At 37.3% G+C, this 26,896-nt stretch overlaps 2 protein-coding genes across 6 annotated transcripts; one reads left to right on the top strand and one right to left on the bottom strand.

Annotated features, from left to right (window-relative positions):
• The first annotated feature begins 7,131 nt into the window (after positions 1–7,131).
• On the top strand, positions 7,132–11,933 carry LOC130993193 (STOREKEEPER protein-like). Of its 4 annotated transcripts, none has more exons than XM_057917978.1 (2): positions 7,132–8,906; positions 11,495–11,933. In XM_057917978.1, exons 1-2 carry the CDS (start codon positions 7,430–7,432, stop codon positions 11,515–11,517), a joined length of 1,500 nt encoding a protein of 499 aa, XP_057773961.1. In that variant the 5' UTR covers positions 7,132–7,429; the 3' UTR covers positions 11,518–11,933. The 4 variants fall into 4 exon arrangements, with proteins under 4 accessions (XP_057773961.1, XP_057773959.1, XP_057773958.1 ...); XM_057917976.1 differs by having other exon boundaries at positions 11,552–11,848; XM_057917975.1 differs by lacking the exon at positions 11,495–11,933 and adding an exon at positions 10,440–11,462.
• Positions 11,910–17,696, bottom strand: LOC130993191 (uncharacterized). Of its 2 annotated transcripts, XM_057917973.1 has the most exons (9): positions 16,456–17,696; positions 14,838–15,079; positions 14,204–14,222; positions 13,910–14,115; positions 13,652–13,761; positions 13,460–13,558; positions 12,643–13,093; positions 12,446–12,535; positions 11,910–12,155 (listed from the first exon to the last, which is right to left on the bottom strand). In XM_057917973.1, the coding sequence occupies exons 1-8, from the start codon at positions 17,274–17,276 to the stop codon at positions 12,447–12,449; spliced, it is 2,037 nt and encodes a 678-aa protein (XP_057773956.1). In that variant the 5' UTR covers positions 17,277–17,696; the 3' UTR covers positions 11,910–12,155; position 12,446. The 2 variants fall into 2 exon arrangements, with proteins under 2 accessions (XP_057773956.1, XP_057773957.1); XM_057917974.1 differs by having other exon boundaries at positions 11,910–12,535; positions 16,456–17,674.
• Between the last annotated feature and the right edge of the window lie 9,200 nt (positions 17,697–26,896).

A 26,896-nucleotide genomic window follows, 5' to 3' on the forward strand; every position in this document is an offset into this window, starting at 1 on the left:
TAGAGGAAAGGGCGAGCACAGAGAGGAAAGGGGATCTGGCGAGCACAGAGGAAAGGAGACTTGGCCAGCACGCAGCCGCTGCCTCTGCTCGGCTCCGCCACAGCTACTCGCCTCCGTCGCCGCTGCTCCCCTAGCCGCCCTAAATCCTAAACTGTCGTTCTCCTGTCGGTGATGGATTCGAGCTCGCCGGAAGTCCATCGTGACAAGGGGGCCCTCAATCTTCCCCTGGTCTCTTCTAATTTTGACAGGTCCCCTGCCAATGTTCCGTCTCAGCACCCGCCTCTCGTAAAGCCGGGTTATTCTTCTGGCGCAGTGGTTGTTGGGCAGCGCTCGTCGGGTTTTTCACCGGCTCAGACTTTGAACGGTGATCCTAACCAGGCTATCCCTGGTTTGATACAGCCGCTGCCGTCTGTTGTTACTTCAGTAGCGCAGGTGACGGGTTCTGCTCCGGCTGTTTCTTTCGCTGCGAAAGTAGCTGAGAAAGTCCAACCCAAATCCCTTAAGAAGCCGGATGTTGCAGCGTATGGCCTCCGAGGCCTTCCAATACAGAGAGAAGGAGAGGTTGTCACCCTCTCAGTGCCCAAATCGGAATATCAAACAAAGTTGGAAGAGTTTCAATTTGCACTAATCGGTAGACTTATCCAACGTAAAGGGGACAAGCCACGCACGTTCGCCGACCTCTCTCATGAACTTCGAACCATATGGCAGTGCGCCGACTGTCAACTGGTGCCCATGGCTAAGGGATTCTTCGTTGTTAAATTTTTGACGATGGAAGCGAAAAAGAAAGCTAAGGGAAATTCTTTTCTCCAACTGTCAATCGGCCACGTACGCTTCCGTCAATGGACTAGGTATTTCGATCCGTATAAGGAAGTGTCGTCTCTGGCTCAGGTATGGGTTCGAATATATTATCTCCCTGTGGAGTTATGGACTCCGGTTATTATTGCTGGTATAGGTCGTGTGCTTGGTCATCCTCTGCGAATTGATAACGCCTCCGCAACTGGTCATGTGGGACACTTTGCGCGGGTTTTGGTGGAACTTGACATGGCTTTGCCTATTCTCAATTCGATGTACATTGATGACGGCGATAGATCGTTCTACATTGAGTTTGGTTTTGAATCTATGCCCCTTTTTTGCTCGCGTTGTAAAATTACAGGTCATTCAACGGATAAATGCCGGAGAGCTGATAGGGCAACGAGCAAGCAAAAGATCACTGAGCCTCCTGCTGTGGTTGTGAAGAATCTTGATAAGGGAAAGGGTCCGACTCCTGCATGGCAGCCCAAAGTTGATTTTCTTAAACCTCTATCAGGTCCTGCTCTTCTAGACGCGTCTTCAGTGCCGGTTAGGAAAAATGATCTCCCTCTGGCGGGGGATGCTAACCGATACCAAGCGCTTGATGAGGATGAGGAAGAGGAAGTGGAGGAGACTATCATTGCGGACTCCAATTATGAAGCAGAGGCTTTAAATGAGGAAGAAAATGATAGGTCGCCTCACACATAAAAGGATAGTGATAAGGAGGGCTCGAATGTTGAGGGAACTTTGGAGTTGGATCCTGGAACGAATAGTGGAGCTGTGGTAGAGCAACAACCGGTAGTTGGGGCAGAAGATTCAGCGAGCCAGCGTGTTAATTCGCCGATTAATGAAGTTGATTTTGATAAGAAATCCATTCATTCTCCGGATGACATGGCGAGTCGTATTATTAGGTTAGAGGAACAAGTTAATCAGGGGATGCAGTTGCTCTCGGAGCAGAAGCGCGGACGTGGTCGTCCAAAGGGCTCGGTAAAGGGACGAGAGCCTGTTCATGCAATTCCGGAAGGTTGTATTAAAAGTCGTCTCAGGAATGCGGAAGAAGTGGGTCACAAGCCGATGGAGTTTGTGGTTGACGTCACCAATAGGCCTAGTATGATTGCAATGAATAATGTCGTCCATAGGCGTTGGTCGGATGAGATGGATAATGATCCTGATTTTCCTTTTTGAGTTGTTCTCCTTTGCTTTTTTTTGGTTTGTGCCCTTTGTCTGCATCTTTGTGCTTTCAAGGGATGTTTTTTCTTTTTCACTTTTTAATAAATCTCAATTTAATAAATATAACATTAATCTTTAACACATCTTTAATAATAATGATTGTTGAAAAAGTTATATAAGGTTTTGATTGATATTAAAACCTAAGTATCAATTAACATGAAGTTTATTGTCAGTGCTCAACAATTTAAAAGGTTTTTATGTTGTTACTTTTCATGTAATTGGTGATGTAATAAGCTCTTACCTTAGATTGGGTAGTTATTTTTTAAGAGCATATTTAACGGGGCTTGTGGAGCGGTGCCCCGGTGGTGCGCTCTCGCCTTGCTTTTTGGCGTCGGGCTCAAGAGGAGATAGAGAAGGGTACGTGCAATGCACGACCGAATAGGAATACTCATGAAGAAAAAAAATTAAAAACCTAGCACAGTTGAAAATTGAAAAAAAAATCATATTTTTTCCCTTATTATATAGCCGTTGCAACGGCTATGTTCTTTTCTTTTTTGATTTATTTTTTTTTCTTTATTTTTTTCTTCTTCTAGAAATACTACAAGTCTACAATCCTCCACTTCAATTTTCACACTACTTTCGTATTCTATTCATCTTATTCATTCTATTTCAATTTATTTTCCTTTCATTTTATTGTGCTCGAAAAAATGGAGGATAGTTGGAAAAATTGGTGAAACAACTTCTCCCAAAATTCGTCGCTGGGCAACTTAATTTCGTCTGATGGAGCCTTCTTACCGTTCTCTCAAGAATCAAATGTCGCGCCTAGGGCGGGTCTTGAGGGAATTAACTTGAACGCCAATTTTGCAGCGAACGATGATGTGGATGAGATACCCGCCATCCCGACTCTGATGACGACGAAGCAAAGAGGCAGCTATACTCTAGTCGAGACGACGTTCGTATGTCGAGGCTACGCTCAACGCCGTGAAGGGAGCCGATCAAAAGGTTGACGTCTATTGGGGCGACATTGTCACCAAATACAACGAGCAATGATCCGAATGCACCATTCCACGTAACGTAAAGCAAATCAAGTTGCACTTCCAACGCGTCCAAAAGGGACATTGTTGGGGTCCCGGAGGGTTGACTGACGGGTGTATGGGGGGGAGAATACACCCGTGGGCTATTTTTTGCAAGTCAAACAAACTTAACCAGTTTCAGTTAGAAATAGGTTGTAGACTGATACTGAAGATACTTCAGTGAGTTGACAACAGTCGAGCACTAGGCTTAGTTGATATCCAAGTAAGGCTTCAGTCTAGTTTGTAAAACATAGTATAGTTATTAATCTCTCTTACTATCAGTCATCACTAGGATTAATAACTCAGCAACGAAATTTAAACTTAGTGCGAATAACCTTTAGAAAATGTTTGTTATTTGTAAAATCCTTAGTTACACTTTTCAGTTAATCCAGTTCAGTTGAAAATAATTAAGCACAGATAAAGGAAATAACTGAAAGCAAGTAAAGAACACAAGGATTTTTAATGTGGTTCTGAGACATCTCTCCTACATCTACAGCCAGATTATTTGTCTGACAAACATTCTGGGCTTATGCTTTAGAGGTGCACAGCAAACCTACCAATCCACCCTGAATTGGATTTAACACTTAGCACGCCCTGACACTGTCGTGACCACTCAGCTAATGCTAAGGTAATTGGAGCCACCACCTTTAAGCTGAACTTTCTCTTGGCTTTCTCGGTGCCAAGGAAACCGAACAGTTTAGTTTTGAACCGGTACTAAACCACAGCTAACAACAATTTAGTTTTCTGGTACTAAACAACAACAACTTGGCTTGACTGGTGCCAATGAACCATTTGTTTAGTTTCTTGGTACTAAACAACCATTTAAACACACTTTCCTCTTTTTGAAAAGAGGTTTGAACACTTCCAACTTAGATTACTGAGAACATGCTCTCAGATAATCTATACTAGGCTAATGATACAACATGAGGTGCCTAATCTATTAAGAGAGTTTTGATAATCAGCTAAACTGATTTTACAACGATGATTTACTCTCTTCTTCGATTCGAAATTTGTCTATCTATGGAAATGCTGGCTCTTTAATTCGACAGAGCTTCAGCGTATGTCTTCGAATCGGTCATTCCCAGGTTGAAGGTTTTCCTCGAGCTCTATTTATATGCGAAGTCTTGAATAGATCCGTTGGAGAGATGGTCTTCAGGATTTCTGTCGTTGTGAGACATTCCGTACTTTGGGCTGAGGCTTCAATCTGCTTTGCTCCTAATTGGTTAAGAGTTTGAGTCCTCTTTGTCCTAACTCCTAGGATCATGGTGCGTCAGTACTTTGGCACCAAAACGGAAGGTTGGTGTACTGGAAAGGACGATCTTCAAATCTGATGCATTTAATGTCGTTGCAGGAGCATTTAATGCGAATCTCTGAGCTTCAGTTCGAAGTAGGAGGTTGACTGATAAGGCTTGACACATCAGTTGTTCAGTCATTGACTTCAGTACAGATGTCCTTTGTATCACTAGTATCTTTCCTCTGTTGTTCAGTCTTCGGCTGAGCTTTGATCTTCAAGGTCTTCAGTCTTCAATTTCTTCGGTCTTTAACGTCGAGAAACTACAGCTATTAGTTACCTTCATTTCAGTCAAGAGATTGAACTCTAACAGTCAAGTTCAAGCATGAAGACTGGAGAAACTAAGTCTAAGAATTTTGGGATCATCAAAACTGGAGTCGGATATTTCTTCTATTTTCCAACAGACGTCAATGTGTGGGAGGCCATCTACGATAAATGTCGGGGTGAATTAGGCCTCCGGCATGAGCGATGATCAAATCATTGATCAATCAGAACAGTTGTATGCCTCTGAGCATGGGGGTGTATTCAAATATCCCCATGCTTAATTGGCATGTGCTATGTGGAACTTAATAATTTACGTCTATCGACAAGGATCTTCACTTTACCAAACGTTCGAAATACTCGGACGATCGCTATACGACGACTTCTAGCGAGTCAAGCATCTCAACGAGCCCCCAAGGCCAAAATGAGGCGAAGAGAGACAAATAAAAAGACAAGAAGAATGCTGAGTCATTGAACGAGCAAAAACGAGTAGTCGAGACCAGGGAAAACATGGTGAAAGTGATGGATATTTTCTCCAAAACTCAACAGGACCTCGCCAACTCCATTATCATAGCCAAAGATACGTCGCAAATGAACCCTGACGAGTTGGCGTTTCATTTGAAAAGGGTTGAGGAAATCAAACGTCACAATGAACTTAAATTTTAGGATTGTAGTTTTTTTTAAATGTTCTTTTAATTTGAATTAATTTAGACTTTTATTTTTATTATAATGTAATTTTAATTTTTAATCAATGTAGTGTTAAATTAATTGAAAAGAACATTAAAAATAATGATAAAATGGAAAAGAAAATTTAAGAGCTCAGGTGCAAATAGCCCAAATGTTGGGAAGATGCTGAGAAATGGTGGAGACCATTTAAGAGCCACTTTGGGGGCTCTCGGATGTGGATGCTCTAAAGAGCTCAACTTTCTTAATAATAGATAACTCATAGGGAACGCGCTAAAGAAAAAGACTTGAAGATTGACTTATGATGATCTAATCTTTGAATATCAACCAGCAGTGAAGTCAACACTCGGTCAAAAAGACTGAAGACTTGAAGAAAATGAAACTTTCCCAAGCGCATCTACACATGCGAAACATTCACGTCATCTTCTTATTTCACTATATAGTTAGGCAAAGGTTAAAGTCATGTCCTAAGGTTTTTTTTTTTTTTAGGGTTAATAGTGTTTTATGTCCCATACTTTCAATATTTATCATAAAATGTCCCGAACTTTAAGTTTATCCTAAAAATCCCTGAATATTCAACATTTTTCATAAAATATCCCAAACTTTTAGCGCTTTTTCATACAATGCCCGAAGTTTCGTTGAGAACTGAAAGAACGCGAATATAGTTGAGAATTTTGGGAACTTTGTATTAACGGAATTTGTGTGTGCATAAGTAATGAGATGTAAGCGATGACCCTTTACATATATTTATAGGCTAAAACATTGAGAATTCTAGTAGGAATATGACTCTTTTTTATACTTATAATATAGCTATAATTCTTCAAGTTTATCTATTTCTTTGAGATAATTCCCTTCTTTATCGGACACGTGATAACCTTCAAGATAGCGCAAAATCCCAGAGAATCAGAGTCGTTCTCCTGCCAACAGCGCCGTTATCGGCGTAGTTAGGTTGAATTTACTTTAATTTTTTGATCTTAAGAGGATACATATTTTTGTCCTCATCATCACCTATAAAACCTCGAACTTTTAAAATCTTCTATAAAATGTCCCGTTATACAAAATTTGATGACTGAAAGATGACTTTAGGTTTTTTATAGCGGAACATTTTCTATGACCGAAAGATAGCGGAATATCTTTCGGTCACCAAATTTTGTATAGTGAAACATTTTATGAAACACAACGAAAGTTCTAGGTTTTTTCAGGAAAAAACAATGCTCGGGATATTTTAATGGAAAACGCTGAAAGTTCAGGGGTTTTTAAGAAAAGCCGAAAGTTCGGGACATTTTATGGAAAGTACTGAAAGTTCGGAACATTATATGGAAGACGTTGCAAGTTGGAGACATAAAACACTATTAACCCTTACTTTTCATTGTAACTTTTAGTGTGCATTGACACACACGAATTATAATTATATAGACACATCTCGAAAAAATTATTATTTCCTCCGCCCCGGCAATGGTGTGACGTTTCTTTTGGGCACGAGATTTAAGGAACTAGTGTTTAGTGAAAAGTGAAATGTAAAAGTGAATGAAAAAAACAATGAATGAAAAAATAACTTTAATTTACTCTGAAAAGGAAAACCACTCAATTTCATTGGAACACCCCAAAAAAACTTACTATTCAACTTCGTTGGGACAGAGAGAATATTTTTTATTTTGAATGATAGTGCCGAGTGTTTCGTAGTTTTCTTTTTACGTTTGAAAACTTTCATTATACGAAACATACATTTTTTGATAGATATTGTGCGAAGATATTCATGAAATCGTGAAGTTGTTTAGCCAAATTTTCTTACCTTTTTTATGTATCTGATCGAATGAAATATTTCCCACAAGGATTTATTCTCTCGACTACTTTGTAAGATATTTAACATAAATAAATCTCATTATCCAAAATGTCCAAAATAAATATACAACCTCTTTTTTATAACAACAAATTAAATATTTTGAAAACGTTTGGTAAAATACTTTAATTCATAAAAGAATTATTTTTAGCGCCTCAATATAATTTTGAGTGCTTATGAATTGTGGAGGGGGAAATATATCGAAGAAAGGCACTATTGGGGCTATTCTGCCGAGTGCTCTCTCTCTCTCTCTCAACCCACACGCAACGCAACGCAAACGGTGTGCGGACACCCAAACTTCTCACTCCTCCGCTCCCTCTCATGGCTCCCAAAAACCTCGCATCCAGTAAAAGAAGACCCAAACAAGACGATATGCCAACTCCAGCTTACGCTAAAGAGCAATCCGACCAAGGAGCCGGTTCCAATTCCGCCAGCGGAGCAGCAGGAAAAGCCGCCACGATACTCGTGCCGGCGAAGAAACCCAAATTCGCCACGCCCTTCAAACAGCCAGCACCGGAACCCGTCGAAAACGGTTCTGCATGCTCCTCACCATCCGCATCCGGCTTCATTATAGCGCCCTCGCAGAAGCCCCGCAGGGAGAAGAAGACCACCCCCGTGGCCAAGGTATTCACTGACGACGATGTGATTTCGCTGCTGAAAGGGCTCGCTGTTTTCTGGGCGAATGGCAGGAACAATAAGTGGGCGGAATTTCACCACTTCGTCAAGGATGATCTGCCGAATCAGTTCACCAAGACTCAGGTATCGGAGAAGATTCGGAACCTGAAGAAGAAGTTCGATGCTAATGTGGGGAGAGCTAGGGCGAATGGGGGCCGGATCTTTCTGTCCGACCCTCACGAATCGGCTGTGTTTGAGCTGTCGAAGGCCTTGTGGGGAGATGATAGCGGCATTGCGCAGGAAAAGGGGGGACTGAGTGAGAATGGGGATGGAGAGGTGCTTGAGAATGATGAAGGAAGTAAGAGCAGGAAGAAGCGGAAACAAGTGGGTGAGCACGGTGAAGAGACCGAGAAAATGAGGAAGCGGGAGCACGGAATAGAGGAGGTATTTAAAGAAGGAGGCGAGGGTGAAGCAGCCAACGCGGTATTGGAGGAAGGCGACGTGCGTGATGCAGCCAACACGATTCTCAGCATAAGGAAACTGGTCGAGAAAGATGGCGAAAGCAGCAAAAAAAAGAGGAAGAAGAAAAAGAAGAAGAGGAAACAAGGGAATGAAATAGCGATGGAAGGGATGCAGGTGGAGGGGACTGATGAGGGAAACAAGATATCCACCAAACAGAAGCAAGTCGATGGGAGTGGTGAAAGAAACAAGAAGACGAGGAAAACAAAACTAGTGGATGAATGTGGAGAAGTTTTGAAAGGGAATCAAGCGGATCAGCATGAAGAAGAAGAGTTATTGATAGAAGGGAAACAAGTAGATGAGCATGAAAAACAAGATAAGACATCTAAGAAGCAAAAACAAGTAGATGGACATGATGTGGAGAAAGATTTAGCTAAACAAGGGAAGCGAGCGGATAACCACCGTGAAGAACACGATATACCATTACCTGCAAACCAAACACAGAAGATGGGGATTAGTGTCGATGATTTTCGGTCTGCATGCCCACTCTTGTATGCATCATTTAACATCTTTGGCCCCAAGTTTGCCATGAAGGAATGTGTTTCCATTAGTCCAGAGAATGCACTTGAGCTTGAAGAGAAGTGGAGGAAACTCAATGCCGAGTTGCATCGCTTGGAGCTTAAAAAGCTTGATAGGAAGCACAGAGTATGTTTGTTTTTAACAGGTATGACCATAATACGTTGCAGTTCATTAATTTGTTTTTGTGTTGTTTTGGATGATGGTATGCATAATCATGTGACCATGAGCATTAGTAACTAGCGTAGGGCTATAGAATCCAGTATGTACTCGGTGAACCAGTATAATATCGTTATTGGCTGTCTTTGGAAGAGCTGCTAAGCCGTTCAAAGAAGAACAAGCAGTTCCCAGCTTCGCGGGACCGCAGTCCAACTCCTCTAACGAAAGTTGAAAATCCTTTACATGCCGGAAAAGCTTGATAAGCACTCTCTACTCCGATCTCTCCTCAAGAGAGAGGATCAGTTATGCTTGGTTGAAGGCTTGATGGCTGAAGGAAAGACTTCCTTTCTTGAGAAAAAGAAAAGATATATCAATGTTTACTTCAAAGCTTTGACTGATTGGGAATGTGTTCCCTGAGGGATCGTTCTTGGAAAAACCAAGACAAGATTGATAGAATACAAGTCTCTACTCGTTGGGGGCTTTTCCTGTTCACGACTCTGCTGCCATTTCATCCGCTAAAGTTAGCTCGAAAGCGAACTCAGGTGTCTACCGATAAAAGGATTAGGCAGAAATCGGTTTTTGGTGATCTCACCTCTAGCATTGCTTACTTACATCTCAGACCGTCGTTCCCTCAAGTGGCGTGGGGCTTTTGGATATGGGAGTTACCTTATTATTTGAAAATGCACTAAATAATTATCCTATGAGGCTATGACTGAGCTAAAACTAGCTGTTACTTGTGAATCTAAAAGCTGTGTGCCTATTGTTTTACTAATACATAGTTCTGCTGTATTGTAACACTTGTTTGCCTGATTTCATTTTTAGTGTGACTATGGTATTGAAGTTGTAAGTCATTAGTCATCCTAGATTAGTTTTCCGTAAATTACACAAAAGATAAAACATACTCCTTCCGTCCCACTAAAAGTGGCCTGTATTCTGTTTTGGGCCGTCCCATTATAAGTGGCCTATTTCCACAAATGACAAAGTTTAACCCTTCAAAAAGTGTGGACCTTACCAACTTTAACACATTTATACATTCTTCTTAATTCTCGTACCGAAAAGTTTTGAGTCACTTATAGTGTGGGACGGAGGGAATACATAATAGAAGTGGAAAAGAAGAATGAGAAGAGATATACAATAGGGAAAGAAGTAGATAACTAATAAGGCATTGTCCTTAGTCCTTACTACGGATGCTTGTTTTCATCTTCTTCTTCATTCACTCTCCAACTGTATACCTTGTCTGTGATTTGATTTACTGGTCTGTTATTGTAACTTCTATTATTGGCATCCATGCATCAATTCTATTTTGATATTAATTTTAAAGAATTAGGGTTTGGTCATTATAGATTTACTAGTTCACAGCTTTCAGCTTGGTGCAACAGAAATCTTACGCTGAATAACATTGAGTATTCCAAATTTTAAGCCTATTTAAGTGAAACAATGCTCTTGTGAACTACTTACAATTTCGAATAACATGGACTGCTAAATATTATTTTCACTTATATCGTATTGAAGCTTTATACAGATAAGCTTGATACTGGAGCAGAGCTATTGGAACTTGAAACGGTTTCAATAAGATATTTTAGCAGTCTTCCTGTTCTAGTCTGAGGTTGTTCTTTCTCGATGCATTTTCAACCTCAGTTTTGTGTTCAATTTATTAGGTCATCCAAAAATTATAATGCTGGTATCACATTCATTATGGTGGATGCTTGTAGGAACTATGTATTTGTTTCAATCCATTCCTAAACTATCATTTAGGTTTGCGGAGTTGCAAACAGGGAATTTGTCTAAAGCGGAGTAGCTACTTCTGTATTTTAAGTGTTAAATAGTACGCCCTCCGTCCATGAAACATCTTCCTAAGGGGAGACGGCACGGGTTTTAAGAAAAGTTAGTTGCATATTTGGTGAGTGAAGATGGGGTCTCACAAATTAGAAAAAGTGGTGATAGTTGGTGGGGTTATTTTCAAAAGTGGTGGGTACATTAGTGGCAATGTGTGTAAATATATGAGAATGGTAAGAGTGATAGTTAGTTGAATTATTTTCAAAAATGGACTAGGAAGTTGTTTGATGGACAGACGAAAATGGAAAAAATAGGAAGATGTTTCATGGACAGAGGGAGTACATTGATTTTCTCACTTTCTTATAGTCTCTGATTTCATTGATCTTCATGCTTCCATTGCCTTAATAATTATATTTGGTGTTGGGTCATTTTTATATATTCATAATCTTGCACTCTACCAGCATCCTGGTACAATTTTTCGGAAATGCTTCTGCTGATATATTTATGGTCGTAATTTACAGCTTTTCCATTATGTGTAGAATTTATGAGATGTGATACTATTATATGTTTCAGTACAATTCTATCACGGTCTCTTGTTTTAGATTTGTCGTTAATTGTTTATTCTTTGAGCATGCAGCTGCTCATACCATCATCTCGACTTAGTAGTAAAGACATTCTTTGTTGTGATGACCTTGTAACATTTGCAGTTTCCTGAGGTTTGGCGTTTGGCTTGGTTTTCGTATAATATGATACAAAATCCAATGCGTCTTATGATATGTTTCTCTCTGCTGTTTGTTGCAGATCCAATGGTTGGTTCTCTTTAAGCATTGATGGATTCCCATTTCTGTGACTTGTTAGGTGCTCTTGAAGATATTTGGATTAGTGTATTGTGAGGTGTAGATTTTTGGGATGATCATGATGCTGGAATCCTTGTTGGGATTTCTGGAGCTGCTGCTAGGCATGTCAATATGATACTATCGGTAAAATGGAGCATAAATTATGGATCGCTGTCAATAAATTTTATCTTCGGACCATTCGTGTTAGTATCCTCTAGTGCGTCTGTGTTTCTTGAATGTATTTCAAATATTGCATAAGATGTGGATGTCAATTATCAATAATCACTAGAGAAGATAACCATTTCGAGTCTTATCAAAACTATTTCAAAAACTTAGGATGGAAGATTACTTAGATCTCACTTGATGAGAAAGGTATAAAATGATGAATTGCAATTTTGCATGCATTATTTGTGTATTATGGATATACTGAAGAGTAAGAATAATTATGTGGTTGCTATCTATAAAGAATTAGTGATATGAAGTGTCCATGTCTAAGCTATATTGGATGGACAAAAAAATATATCGCCGGAAAAACATTGCTCTCTACCCAATAACAATACATACAGCAAAAGGAAAGCCTTTCACTCTTCTCCGCCACCTTTCGTTTAGCTTCAATCTTCACCAGCCTATCACACAATGTATATTACTCAACAACATCATCAATCACAGAAAATTTGTCAGAATTTATGAAGAAACATATTTGGGTTAATGGCCGCAGATAACACAATCAGTACCCACACTTGCAATTACCACACTATTTTTTAATATTTTGCGATTCCAACATCCTCAATTCTTTTGAAGATATTTGGCACTAAAACGACGTCATTTGGCTGCTAAAGGAATTGGGATGTTGTAATTGCAAATTCAGGTTAAATGTTGTGTTATTTGCGGCAATAAACCCAACACATTTACTCACATCAAGGATTGAACAAACTTGAGGTGCCCATGTTCATCGCTATAAGGACTGTGATACTTGTAATAATGGCAAGCCAAAACAAAGTTGATCCTGAAAATTAGAGACGCCGGTTGCTTTTGAATGAACAACATATTCTGAAAAAGAAGATCAATTAAAGAAAACAAGCACCAAGGAATCGGCTAGTCTTAGAAGAATACCTCGAGAACCACCCGAATCACTAGCCGGAGTTTGCTGTGCAGACACAGAAGTGCGCTTGTTTGGCTCGGTTGCACCGTTGTTGGCTCCATCATCTGGAGACTTGTTATTCATGGTGTCTGATGCTACTATACCTCGGAACTCCTCACTTACTAGCAGTGCTGCTAAAACATTCATGAAAGACTCATTATCTGGTGCAATTACGTATTCCTTCACACGTTTCTTAGGAATTGGGATATCAGGTTCGTCAGAATCAGACAAGTCATCCTCGGATGTCTCTGTATCTGCGAGTACTTTGTTGGACTTTTCATCTTCTTCATCCTCAACATATGCTTTGTATGTCAAACGCAGCAGAATTTCTCCAGCCGATCCATTTCCAAATGGAGTCCAACCCCCACGAAGTATTACTATCCTGTCTGCAGGAACTGTATCTTTCAGAGATCCAAGATCAATCTGCAAAAAGTATTCCAAACGATTTATATTAATATTCTTGGTTATGATGTTAGCAAAACCTTAATGGGAGAAGTGAATGCTAAGTTGAATAACATTTCCTTCTATCTATAGACTGTTCACAAGTTTTTTCACTAATAGTGGATATGCATATACAATTAAATGACCGTCCTATCCCTACTTACACAATACTGTTTGTATTATTGTATATTGTGTTTAACCTACTATAATGTCTGCTAGACATCATAATTGTTTTTGAGATTCTAATTTGAGGCATTCCGATCTCTAAGCAGAAATTGGGCCGAGTTTAAACATTTATAATGTCATATAACAAACAAATGTGTACGCCTGCAAATTTAAGAGCCTCACCTCTGCAGTACCTACAGTCAGGTCTGTGAATCCAAGAGAATCCCTTACTTCAATTGATAACTTATTCTTCGTAGGGTCGGAAACTAACATATCAAAATCCTGTAAGATGTAAAAAACTGAATATCAGTAATTGATCCAGAGCCTCTCCTCATAAACCACACACATCATAAATACAACAGTTAAAGAACTCACTTGATTCCAGATTGGCTCACCAGGAGGCCCAATGACAGTAGTTTGGCTGTTTTTTTTACTACGTACAACTTGATCTCCCAATCTTAAAATAACATATGGATCTGTTTTGCCTGTAAAATTGTGAGACAAAATTTTGTGACGATACATGAAAATTTATGTGAACCAGAAGTAGCAGAAAAAACTAGCTGATCATTTAACTAAACGATAACAATTGCAGCCTAAGAGAAGCATTAGAATTAGGATGAGTAAAATTCATACCATAAAATACATAATTAAGTTTACGAGCATCCAGAAGTGTCACGGACAATTCTCCCGCAAAGTTACTGTTTCCCTCTTGAGTTTCTCCAGATTTGGAGTCCTTCGGAACAGGTCCAACAGCCTTTCCCTTCTGAAAATCTAGAACTATCTTTTTGGGACGCACAAATAGCTTTGGTAAGTCCTCAGTGAGAAGTTTTGTCAAAAACCTGCATAAGTGTTTAGCGAAGCTTGAAGAACAGAAATAAAAAGATGAAACAGACGACAGTTAAGAAAAGCTTGAAGAACATCACTTACATTGAAAGGACGGGTATCGCTGAATATTTCCCCAAGCACCAACGCAGAAAACACCATTAGAAACAAAAGTTAGAAGGCATCTGACATATGAAATCAAAGTACTTCAGATGCAATAATTGTGCATAAACATTATGTTTCAAAAGCTTGGATTAAAAGAGATCTAAGTAATTTAAGACAGAAAGCAAGAAACTGGCATTTTTAGTACAAAACTGTCCTACTTCTGTTATGTAGAAACTAATCTATGCATCCTTTATCCTATGTTGACCAATGACTGTTAAAATCTGAAACCAAGAAATTGTAACTTCCTGGGTAGTCAATTACGCAAAGAGACCAATCTAACCTTGAGTCTAAGAAACTGTATCTTTAATCTTTATCATTTCTGGAAAGTCTAACAGAGTCCACACTCCAAGTTCAATTGATTATTTGTAAACATTTCACAAATTACAAAGCAAAATAGATATACCCAAAATGCTTAGTCAGTTTTCCCGAAAGATGTCTAAGATATTTCAATTGATCCTCAAATTGATATTTTTTCACGACTTTCAGTTTTCATTAGATTATACTACTCGCAATTCATGATGCTCAAAAAACAAGTCATTATTGAGAGAAAATTCAATGGAGAAACTGAACCTACCCATCAAATTAAACAAGCGAAATGGTGATAACTCAAACTTTATCTTTGGAAGAGAGACAAAGGCCCACGATACAGCTCCCACCCACGGCTCTGTTGGTATGAGTCGCAGTTTCACCCATAGTTCCCCATCAATGTCAAAGTCCCGCACACCAACAGGCACAACAATGGGAAGGATGCCAAAGTTAAGTGACAAAAGTAGAAGCATACGCGCACCACCAGTGTACCGAAGTCCTATCTGGTATCTTTTTACCAGGAAAAAAAATATCACCAATATCAATATGCATTCAGAGTGAAAAAATATTTGCATCATGCAAAATAACTACAGATTCTGGATAAATGTTGATAAATCATTAAAAAGATTAAAAGATTCTTCTCGCTACTCCATTTCTTCCCAGACTGCAGATACAAAACTAATTAGAGTTTCCGTTCTTGTCAGAGTTGAAAATGATACCAATGTCAAGCATGCAAAATCCAACCAATACTGGCACAGAAAATAGGAGATGTACAGAATTGGTCTGAAACAACACACCTCATCAATATATCAAGCAGAGAAATCTATTTTTAGTAAGATTCACAAATTGGTTCTTCTAAAAGTTTGGAACAGCAGAAGCTTTCGTTTTGCATGAATTGGGTTAATATGGGTATGAACTTCAGTATTGAAAACTCCACCTGGTTGTCAAATCCTTAATACTGAAAAGGTGGTTTTGCAGAAAATCAATTCTTCATGGAAGCTACCAAATTCTCTTAAGTGCAAGCAAACTAACAACTAATATTGTTTGCTAATAGTTACAGATTTGCTTTGTTGTCCTATCAATTGATCCTCGTCCTTGGAAGTGCTCTACAATACTTTAATAGTGACACATATCTGCTTCAATATTTTTTGGACTCAAAGAATCCACAAACAAATAAGTTCTTACATCAGTCTTGCAAAATGGAAGTCATCGAGCATGGTTCATTCAGAAATTCCTACCTCTTGATCTATCTGGAAAAGTTTCTCGGTTGAGATGCAAAAGATTTAATAGCTAGTTTCAACTAAAACCTTTTTTCTGGTTAAAATCTAACCTTTCTTTCTATCTTAGAAGCTTCTTCATGTAGATGAAAATGATAGATTTTTTCACGTTATTACTCAGACAGCGTATTTACTTCATGTATTTTTCAAGCTTCTTAGGATTCTTTTAAATAATCTTTTTTATGAATGAAAGGACTATTTTATTATGGTAGCATGCCCTACTGCAAGAAGCATTAATCCACTGCTAACACATCATTTCAAACTAAGTGGTTGCAATAGGCAAAAAAGAGTGCTCCATGACTGACTAGGCACAACTTAAGAGTATGATGGCAAAACATCGGAACTTCCAATTTTAAAAATTAGCATCTATTTGGTTATCAGTTATACTGAGGGGTTGATATGCAATCCATGAACCAACATATTCATTACAGTTGATATAACTCTTTTACAATATTGCTAGCTGCACAACAAGAACTCTAAAAGACGAGAAACATTCAATTCCGCCCATTCTCAATCACCTTATTACACACAAACTAGCAGAAGATCAATCAAATGCGAAAATGGTTTCATATAACTGAATAAACATGTATTGCAAAGGGAAAAACTCACTGCAAGTCATTAGCACGGCGTGAAGTTCTGCGCTCTACGCTCCTAACAGACAACGGCTCATCCCCCAAAGAGAACTGCTTGATCTCCACCCTCTGCACATAATCCGGCTTCTTGAGATTGTCAATGACAGGCTGCAGCAACCCAATGATCCAATTCTCAAGCTCACCCCTATACACCTTCCACAACTTCCCCAACACCATATTCACCCATTCCACCGACTCTTTCCTCTGCAAATCCTTCTCGAGGAACAACGACAGCCCCGTCGGCACCTTCTGCCTACTCCCGGGCTTACTGTCGCCACTTCCCGCATCCGTCTTCTTCCATGTCCAAACCTTATCGAATACAACACCCACAAAAAAGAAGAAAGCAAAAAGGCCGAAAATACTGCGATTTATGGGTGGAGATGGAATAGGATGGATGACCCCGAGCTGACTCCTAAGCTTATTTACAATAGGGTCCTCCCCAAAACTCGTGCTGTAATAGTTACTAGCTTTAATACTTGAATCAGATGTAGATGGATAGTTTAGCTCCTCCTCATCGGAAAACCGCTTCAAGACTATGTTTCTGGCGCCCCTTCCGGCGGCGGCGGCGCCGAATTGGTGTGGAGGGTTTCCGCCATTGATGCAGGCTTGAGCTTGAAACAGAGCCCATCTTACATTTTTAACGGCTACCCCTCTCCTCCGATGGCGGAATCGGCAAAGGTAAGAATCTGAAGCGCAAGGGCATAAACCTATGAGAGGTAATTGGGGGAGATATAGGGTTTTTCTGTGTGTGAAATCACAGCAGAGAGGTGAGGTGTTCGTAACCGAATGCAAAACCATTAATTTGTAGGCGGCCAATATGGAAAACGAGCAGAGGAATGAGCGGAAAACATGAATGAATTAGACGGAGTGAGCAAGTGGAGTTCGTTTATGAGCTTGGATGATTGGTTTCAATGGAGGCCTGAGAGAAAAGAAACGGTGAAGTTTGCAAATGGTGGTGGTGATGATGAAGAAGACGACAAAGATAGGTAGGGTAAGGTTTAAATAAATTTCGATTGTAGTTCACCAATTTGAATTGCGTTGTGATTTTGGGATGGAAATATAGTCCAACTCAATTCCTCATAAATTGGGGAGAAATCTACACACACACGACACACGCATGCCGCCTTCCCCTCTCTCACACACGCACATCACATGCAACTTCCACCAGAAAAACAAACCTCTGCAATTTTTACTTTTATGCTTTCGTATTTTCAGTATCCACCACATACATCGATTATAATTTAGGGTTGAGATAATTGTTTCTGCCACCAACTTCCATTTTTTACTTTGTGAAAATCACCATTAAAAGTTTAAAACATCAAATTTTGGAAGGGGTGATTTTATATATTAATACACTAAATATTAATTAAGTAATGGTTTGGAAAAATTGAATTGATGACCCCTATTAATTGAGTGACTATTTTTTTCGATTAGAGATCTCAAATTCAAAAATAAATATCAGTTCACTCTTGCAAATGCATTTTTGATTGGTCTGGTTAATAATAATAATAATAATAATAATAATAATAATAATAATAATAATACTTCCACTGCTTTGTTTTAGACTTTTAGTGGTAGGTTAGGCAAACGTAGGAAAGTTCGAAAGTGTGTGTTTGAATATACTATGTTTGTTCTCTCAAAAAAAAAAGAAAAATAATATACTATGTTTGTGAAGCCAATTAGGCACGTGGGATTAAGCACTAACTAATAAACGTCACATGGGTCGGAACCGACGCGCTTTATCATCCCCACCGGGCACCGGCTATAATTTATGACTGCCAAAATAAGAAATAAAAAATATTTAGAGCATTCACATCGGACTTGACTTATTCTTTAACCCAATTTAATTTTAACAATGAGTCAATTAATATAGGATGGGGTGACTCGAAACTCGACTCATATGAGTAAGCGTGATTCATAAAATTTTAAAATTTTTTATATATGGTGCTCGAATCGATTTGACCGATGAGTCAACTGATGCAGCATACGAGTGACTCATCTCAATTAATTCATATGAATCAACATGATTGATGAGTCAATCCAATACAACACTTGACTTATAAATAGGTGTGGTATATGGATGAATCAAGTATTGATTCAATCAATATGTATGCTCTTAGCCGTTTATTTTAAAAGTTGAGTTTTTATTTAAACTAGTTTACTGGTCCCGCAATACACGACCACCATAAAAAGTAACATTTTTAACAAATAAATATAAACATTAAACACTACCGTCGTCAACGAAAAAAAAATTATACTTTTTCTTTTTCTTTTTGTGACGTCCATAAAAGAACTTTCTACATATATTTAGACTTCACCCCATCACTTGTATATGTATCTCATTTACCCTTAGGGTGTGTTTATTTTTTATCCCTCTAAATGGAGGGATAATATAATAAGTATAAACTTAAAATGGGGACCACATTTGTATATCTTATTTAGTTTGAAGAATAATATATTTATTCACTCCTTATAAGGTGCTATAAAATTATACCACTCATTCTTAGGAATAAAATTATATATTTCCCAAGGGATAAGGGGCTGTCCGAAAAATTATACAATCTGTCCGAATTTTTGTATACATCAAAACAAACGAAGTATAAAGTGGTAAATGTAGTTTATCCCTCCCTTATACTTCAAAGCAAACACATCCTTAATTTTCAGCTTTTCATTACTCTCACTACTAATTAAAATATTTTTTCATCATTTTCAATACTCTCAATAATCTTTTCTCCATTCTTAATACATTCAATTATTTTTTCGTTAAAATTCGTATTATTGCCTTTTATAAAGTTATTTTGTGTATGAAGGGAGTACAATTTATTTATTTTTTTGAGGGAGAGGGAGTATAATTTATAAGTAAACAAACTATTAAGAATTCACCGAAAAGAAAAATAAAAACATAATACTGGAGTATTATATACTACTCCACTATTCGTGTATTCCTATATTTGTTGGATGACAATGGGGCAACATATGATTGGTAATATGCCTATATCAGATTTCGTAGTGGAAGGTCCAATCATGGTCATATAAATTGAATCAAAGTCTAACCTATTGTTTCGTATGGTCATTATAAGTCTGAGCTTCACATTTTCAATGATTTTACTCTGGCTAAAAAGACTATTAAAAGTCTAGTTAAGGGTTTCAAAGAAGTAGCATATATTTTTTTTTCTTATGAAAAAAAGAAAATAAAACCTACGTTAAAAGATTTGTTTTGGCCGGAGTTAGATTATTTCTTTATAAAATTTTGAAGGAATATAGAGAACTATATAATTTTTGAAGTACTATTCTATAATATCGTATCACTCAGTCGAAATTCAACCGAAAATCAATTTGTGTTGTCATTTAGATCATTTTATATTATTTTTATCGTTATAATATATTAAATAGTTTGTATGCATATATACATACATATATATACATATACACATACCATGAATTCATCCAATAAGGTGATGAATCAACCGTAGATCATGATGATCTAAGGGTTGAAAACAATTCATATTTTATATGTTAAGAGGTGTTTTTATTTTAGTCCACCTATATATATATATATATATATATATATATATATATATATATATATATATATATAAGAACCATTTTCAGCTCTTAAATCATCTAGATCTACGGTTGATTCATCACCTTATTGGATGAATTCATGGTCTTGAGTTCGAATGCCATATGTAAAAAGTGTCTAGTTAATGTCAATGGTCAATCATGAAAGATGGATGTCTCAATTCTAGATTGCAACTTTTATTATGTTAATATGTTCATTTTTTTAATATTTTAACTATTAAACACACCTGGGGATGTAGCTCAACTGGTAGAGCATTCAAAAAAACTACTCCCTCCGTCCCAATCAAGATGATACATTTCTTCTTCGGCACGGGATTTAAGGAGTTGTAGATTAGTGTTTTAAATGTGTAGTATAAAAGTAATAAAGTAGGAGAGAGAAAGTAATAAAGTGATAAAGTATGAGAGACAAGATAATAAGAGAGTGATTAATTGGTTGTAATTTTTTTCATATTTAGAAATATAGCATCTTTGTTGGGACGACCCAAAAATGAATATATAGCATCTTCGTTGGGACGGAGGGAGTATTAAACACACCTCATCATATAAAACAAAGACGATAATCAAATATTTTTGTTTGAACTCTAGAAGTAACCATTATACTCCATCAAACTAAACATTTGTTAGTTAAACCTAAACATAACACCTATATATGTAGCATTGATACTATTCATTTCCATTCATATAATACAATCCAAACTGTTTTATTTTTTTAAGGTAGGAAAGAAGCAACATTGAGAAGTCTCGGTAGAAAAAAGAGGAGCGATAGTCTTAAATCAAGGGCAACACTGATAGTTTAATTTCAACGTTTCGGATTTGATACACTAGAAGTGAATGTTGAAAGTAATTGATTTTATGCATGGATGCTTCCATCAGTTTTTAGGGATTGATTATGTTTTTTTGACTTGGTACAACTATAACTACTTGCGACGATATATAGTTAGGGGTTGAAATCAATTTGAGTACGGGTTAATTGAACCAAAAAATTGATTAATTATACCCAAAAACAGGCAGATTAGCTAACCACAACCAAACTCGCAAATTGATTCGATTGCCCAATTAAACGATTCAGTTAATCAGATAATCCATAATAACCGAAAACACAAACAAGCAGCGAGTCGGACCCGGACCGACCCGTCGGGTTTGTTGGACCGAAATTTTTGAAATGTCGGACCGACTCGAACCGATTTCTGTGTGTGGACCGACCCGGGATCGGACAGAACCCGAGCAACGGGTCTGGTTCGATCCGGGTCCGACCCACCGATAATCTATTTATTTATTTTTTTATGTTTTGCACATAATTTCTCTTAATTTTGTTTAGTCATCTCCTATTTCCATTATCATAGCCCTTTATATATATATATATATATATATATATATATATATATATATATAGGGAGAGGTTCAAGAAAGAACCATAAATAAAAAAAGACCGGAGAACCATTTTCAACCATTCGATCATCAAGATCTACGGTGGATGCATCATCTTGTTGGATGAATGCAGATCCTGGGTTCGAATCCTGAAGGGAGCATTTATTTTTTATTTTTTTAGTGCATTAATTTTAACAGCGAATGCATTAATTTTTACAGTGGATGCATTAGATTTGATGGTTCTCTCGTTCTCACAAATAATGTAGTTCTCTCTAGAACCACACCCTATATATATATATATATATATATATATATGAAGAGGTTCTAATAAAAACCTCTGTTAAAATGAGAACTAGGAACCTAATCTTGACCTTTTAAATATTAGATCTAATGGTTAGGATTTAGTCAACAAAAGAAACTGTGCATCTATTATATTTTAATGTGCACTTAAAAAATATGCAATTTATGCAATTGAAACCAACAATGCAAAATACTCAAGCAAATCGAAATTGTGCATCTATGCAATTGAAACTGTGCATCTATGCAATCGAAATTGTGCATCTGTAGTTTAATCTCAGCCATATATTTTATTTAAATCAATGGCTTTAAATTGGTTCCTAGTTTTCATCTTAAGAGGGTTTTTATATTAACCCTACCATGTATATATATATATATATATATATATATATATATAGGGGAGGGCCACAGTAGAAACACTTCTTAAAATATAAATATAAACGTTTTTTAATGTACGAATTTTATCCAACAGGGTTACGAATTCATCCAACATGGTTACGAATTGTGAAAAATAAATTTTTGCTATCTTTGGGATTCGAACTCAGGACCACGAATTCATCCAAAAGGGTTACGAATCAACCGTAGATCTTGATGATCTAAGAGCTGAAAATCATTTATATTTTATACACTTAAGAGTGTTTTTATTCTAGCCCTCCATATATATATATATATATATATATATATATATATATTATTACAATTAAAAATCAAGTATAACCTGCTGTAACCAAAGTATAGAGTTTATTGGATGAAAAAAGTGGATGTTAACCCTCACTTTCTAGTAAAATTGTGTTTATGGCCATGGACTAACTCAGAAGAATGTGAGTAAAAAATATTAGCTAAACTGGAGGCCGTAAATGATTCTTTAGAAACATTTTTAATCAGTTTCTACATTTACACACTTAGGGTTAGACGTGGGCTCACTTAGAAATTTGAATTTGAATTTTATTAATATTGTTATAAATATTAAATATATAAAATAAATAATTAATTTATAAATGTATGGGTCGGTCCGGGTTCGGCGGGTTCGACCGAGTTTCGACCCGGACCGACCCAAAAAAAATCCGATCCTAGAAATTGGACCCGACCCGGACCATACATATATAGTGGGTCGGTCCGAGTGGGTTCGGCGGGTGGTTCGATTTGAGTTTGCTCACCCCTATTGACCTGTTAAGTTTCGACCTCTGGTCTTGCAGGTGGAGTAAGGGAAACTTATCCACCACACCGCTTGCCCTTGTTGTGTTTTAGTACAACATACTACTATTACTTTATACAAAATTGTAATTAAAAAAAATAAAAATGAAATGGAGCAAGTTCGAACAATATCTTGCTCGTCATTTAGAATGCTCATGGTTTCCAAGAACTAAATTTAGAACAATCATTTTCATTTCAAATAAGAGATGGTGGCGCTGGAGGGCTGTTGGCTCACGACGAGGGCGGAGGCAACAACTGTAGGGTCACGTCGCGCTTTGGGAAGGCAAGTGAGGAAACGTGTTCTTGCCTCACGTCACGGTCGAACTCATTTTAATTTATAAATAATTTTTGTTACAATAATTTGATATACATTGTAATAACAACACGAATTATCGAAAATATTTTTCTTAAACCTTGAACTATAGATCTTGTATCAACTGCACCCTCAGTCCATTTTTCACCCTTTGAATTTTCAATTAGTAAGGCATAAATCGACGTCGTTTTATACAATATAAGTTTTTTTTTAAAAGAATAATTCTAAATACACTATGGCATCTGGCGAGCCAAGTCAACTTTTTGTAGTCGAAAAATAAACAAATGGTACAATTGATACAAAATCGATAATTCAAAATTTTAAAAAATATTTTCAATAATTCAAGATATTATTGATAGTGCATTTTGCTATTTATTCCATCTAATATAAGAATACTCAATAATTCTCCTGTCATACAAGAATAACTGAGAATTATCTAAATATATTTAACTTAAATATAAATTTCGATTCTCTCTAAATATTTGGCATATAAGAACTTAAATTTTTGTAACTCCCTTATTTACTTTAAATGAAGTTGTGGTCTTCTTCACTTATTTACTTTATATGATTCCCTATTTCTCTCTCTTCTTCTACTTTTTCTTAAGGGCAAAGGTGCAGATTAGTCCATGAACTCGACCCCCTAGAGCGTTTAAACCCCCATAATTGATCAAGGCGCGTTGACCTCCCCAAACTCCCGAGAAAAAGGTACAAATAAACCCACGAACCAAACGGCCGATAAACGCCGTTTCTTCTAGTTTTTTTTTTAAGTGGGCCCCACATCCAACGAAAATGCGCGGGTTTCTTAAGAATGGCAGAATGTAAAGAGTTTTCTTCACATTCGAAAACTCTAACTTTGGGAGACGAATTTGGAGAAAGAGTCGACGATTCTTTGCAAAATTCTTCACAACAATCGATTGGTACGAAGACCTTAAACACATAAGCATCTCTCGAAAATAGGTAAGTGATGGCTAAACCTGAAAGTATGCTTGTTTTTTTATAGAGCATGCAATGCAATGGAATAGTAAGATTTTTCGCTTTTTTAGGGGTTTTTTTTCCTACAATGTTTTTACAGAGCATGCAATTCATCGAACTTAAGTTGTTTTCTTCTTGTTTGTGTTATTGTGCAGCATGCTGAACCCTGTTGTTTCCTTTATTTTCAATTGGTGGGGTATTTGGAAAAGAAATGATGAAAATGGTCAATGGATGTATGATGGTTTTAATAGTAAGGAAATAAATGACACAATTACCAGTATGACTCTAGAAAGAATCATTGCTGAATTTGAGGAATGTTATGGGTCTAAACCTAAGGCAGTATATGCGTTTGATGATGACTATAGCATAGATAAGGGCTTAGTTCCCCTTAGAGATCCAATCCAGTGTCAGAAGGTTATTGATTATCTAGAATTACTTGACCACAGTAAGATTGAGTTTTTTGCAGATCATGAGTGTGATCCTATGCCTATTTTTGTACCTATTGATATGTTTTTAGAAATGAAAGACAATGAGGATTTAGAGGGTAAACATAGGGTTGAGATTACTATGGATGAGAGACCTGGTGATGGGGTAGAGAGGGTGGTGATAAAACTAGTCATGGGGTAGATCAAAATGTGAGGGCAAAGGCTGGTGAGAGACCTGGTGATGGGGTAGATCAAAAGGAGAGGGCAAAGGGTAGTGAGCAACCTGATTTGGAGGCACACCAAAAACCAAAATGAGGCAGTAGGTATTGATGATATTGATTTGAATGATAGTTGGGTAGAAGATGAGGCAGCTGACAATGAAGGTGTTGAGAATAAGCAACCTGGGAGTGATGAGGCAGTTGAAAATAAAAGGGGTGAGGCAGTTGAAAATGAGGGTGTTGAGGCAAATATTGATCATGATGAAAACTCTAGTGTATACAGTGAAGATGAATGTGAGGTGGTTTATGAAGTCAAAATAATGTCAGAATGCAAAAGGTATGATTCTCAAATTGAAAGTTATTATATTTTAAGTATTAAAAGGTTGTTTTAACTTGTATCTTCCATAGGGATTGATGGAGGCTGTCAAGGAAATTACACCTCTTGTTGAGCACAGGTGGTGTGCAAGGCACATATATGAAAACTGGAGCAAGAAATGGAGGGGAGAAGAGCTCAAGAAAAGGTTTTGGAATGCAGCCTGGAGCTCTTACCCGATGGAATATAAGTTGAACCTAGCAAAAATCTCAGCAATCAACAAGAAGGCTGCTCAAGATCTTCTTCATTACCCTCCTGAGAACTGGTGCAGAGTTTTTCAAAGCTCTAGATGTTCAATATACATGGTAGACAACAATATTAGTGAGTCATTTAATTCAAGTATTTCAGATGCTAGGCATAAGCCAATAATATAAATGCTAGAAGATATTAGGGTAATGGTTATGTCTAGGATAAGGGATAGAAAGTTAATGGTCAATCATTAGAAAACTGAATGGTGTCCCAATGCCATAAAATTGTTTGAGGCAAACAAGAATTCATCGATGGAGTGTACTGTATTGTGGAATGGGGATTATGGATATGAAGTAAGCGATGGAAAAGACAAACACATAGTGTTTGTAGATACTAGAAAATGTACATGTAGGTTGTGGGAATTAAATGGTGTACTCTGCCCTCATGCAATTGCTGCATTCTACTCAAGTTCCATGGATCATCTCTCTGTCATGAGCCACTGGTTTCCTAAGGATATGTACAACAAATGCTATAAACATGCAGAGGCGGGGCTAGGATAATGTAGGTCATGTGCGAATTTTTAAATTTGGGCCCTTTATTTATAATTAACTCAAAAAAATATTACAAAAGTATTTGATTAGATAATACATTTTTTTTATCAAATTATTTAATAAATATATTAAAAACTATGTCATTCACTTAAAAAGTATTTCTCTGTTTGCAAGTTTCGAAACAAAATAATTTACAATACATACAACTTAAATATAAAATTAGAATTTCATCAATTAAAATTAATGATAATTATTAATAAAAATAAAAAATTGAAATATATAAAATATAATTAATTTTTTAAAAAATATTATATTGCTTTAATCTCTAAAATTGATAGATCCACTCAAAAGAATAGAGGAGATGAAAGGGGAGATTTAAAAGTTAAAAAAGCGGCTACCAACCAAAAATTGAAGTTAATCGCTGATATCTGAAATCACAGATTAAAAAAATGTTTAAAAAATTTCTGATTTAACATCAGGGGGATTTGAACCCGGGTGAATATTCACTGAAAAACGGCCTTCACCATTGCGCTACCTTACATGTTCATATAATAGAATCAAGGGTTAAGTATCAATTTGGCCCCTAACGTAGAGGCCCCTGTAGCTATTAACACCCTATGGGCAGGGGTGTGTCAACTAAGCCCCTGAAGTATCTAATTTCCGCCAATTAACCCCTTCGACTTAACGGACGGTTAACACCGTTAACTATTTTAATTTTTAATTTTATTTTATTTTATTGGTGGTGGGACCCACACCATCTTCTTCACCAAGCTCGCCGGAAACCTAATCCACCCCTTCCCCGAAACTCCGGCGTCGCAGCGGCGACAAGCTGCGGTAGCCTATCTCACCAAAGTGGTTGACACCATTCCAAATCAAGATTTTCTGAAGAAAAATATTATGAGGGATGGCCGCCGCCTCCGGTCAAACCAGCACACA

Source organism: Salvia miltiorrhiza, chromosome 7 (assembly GCF_028751815.1).
Source record: "Salvia miltiorrhiza cultivar Shanhuang (shh) chromosome 7, IMPLAD_Smil_shh, whole genome shotgun sequence".
Classification (NCBI taxonomy): Eukaryota; Viridiplantae; Streptophyta; class Magnoliopsida; order Lamiales; family Lamiaceae; genus Salvia; species Salvia miltiorrhiza.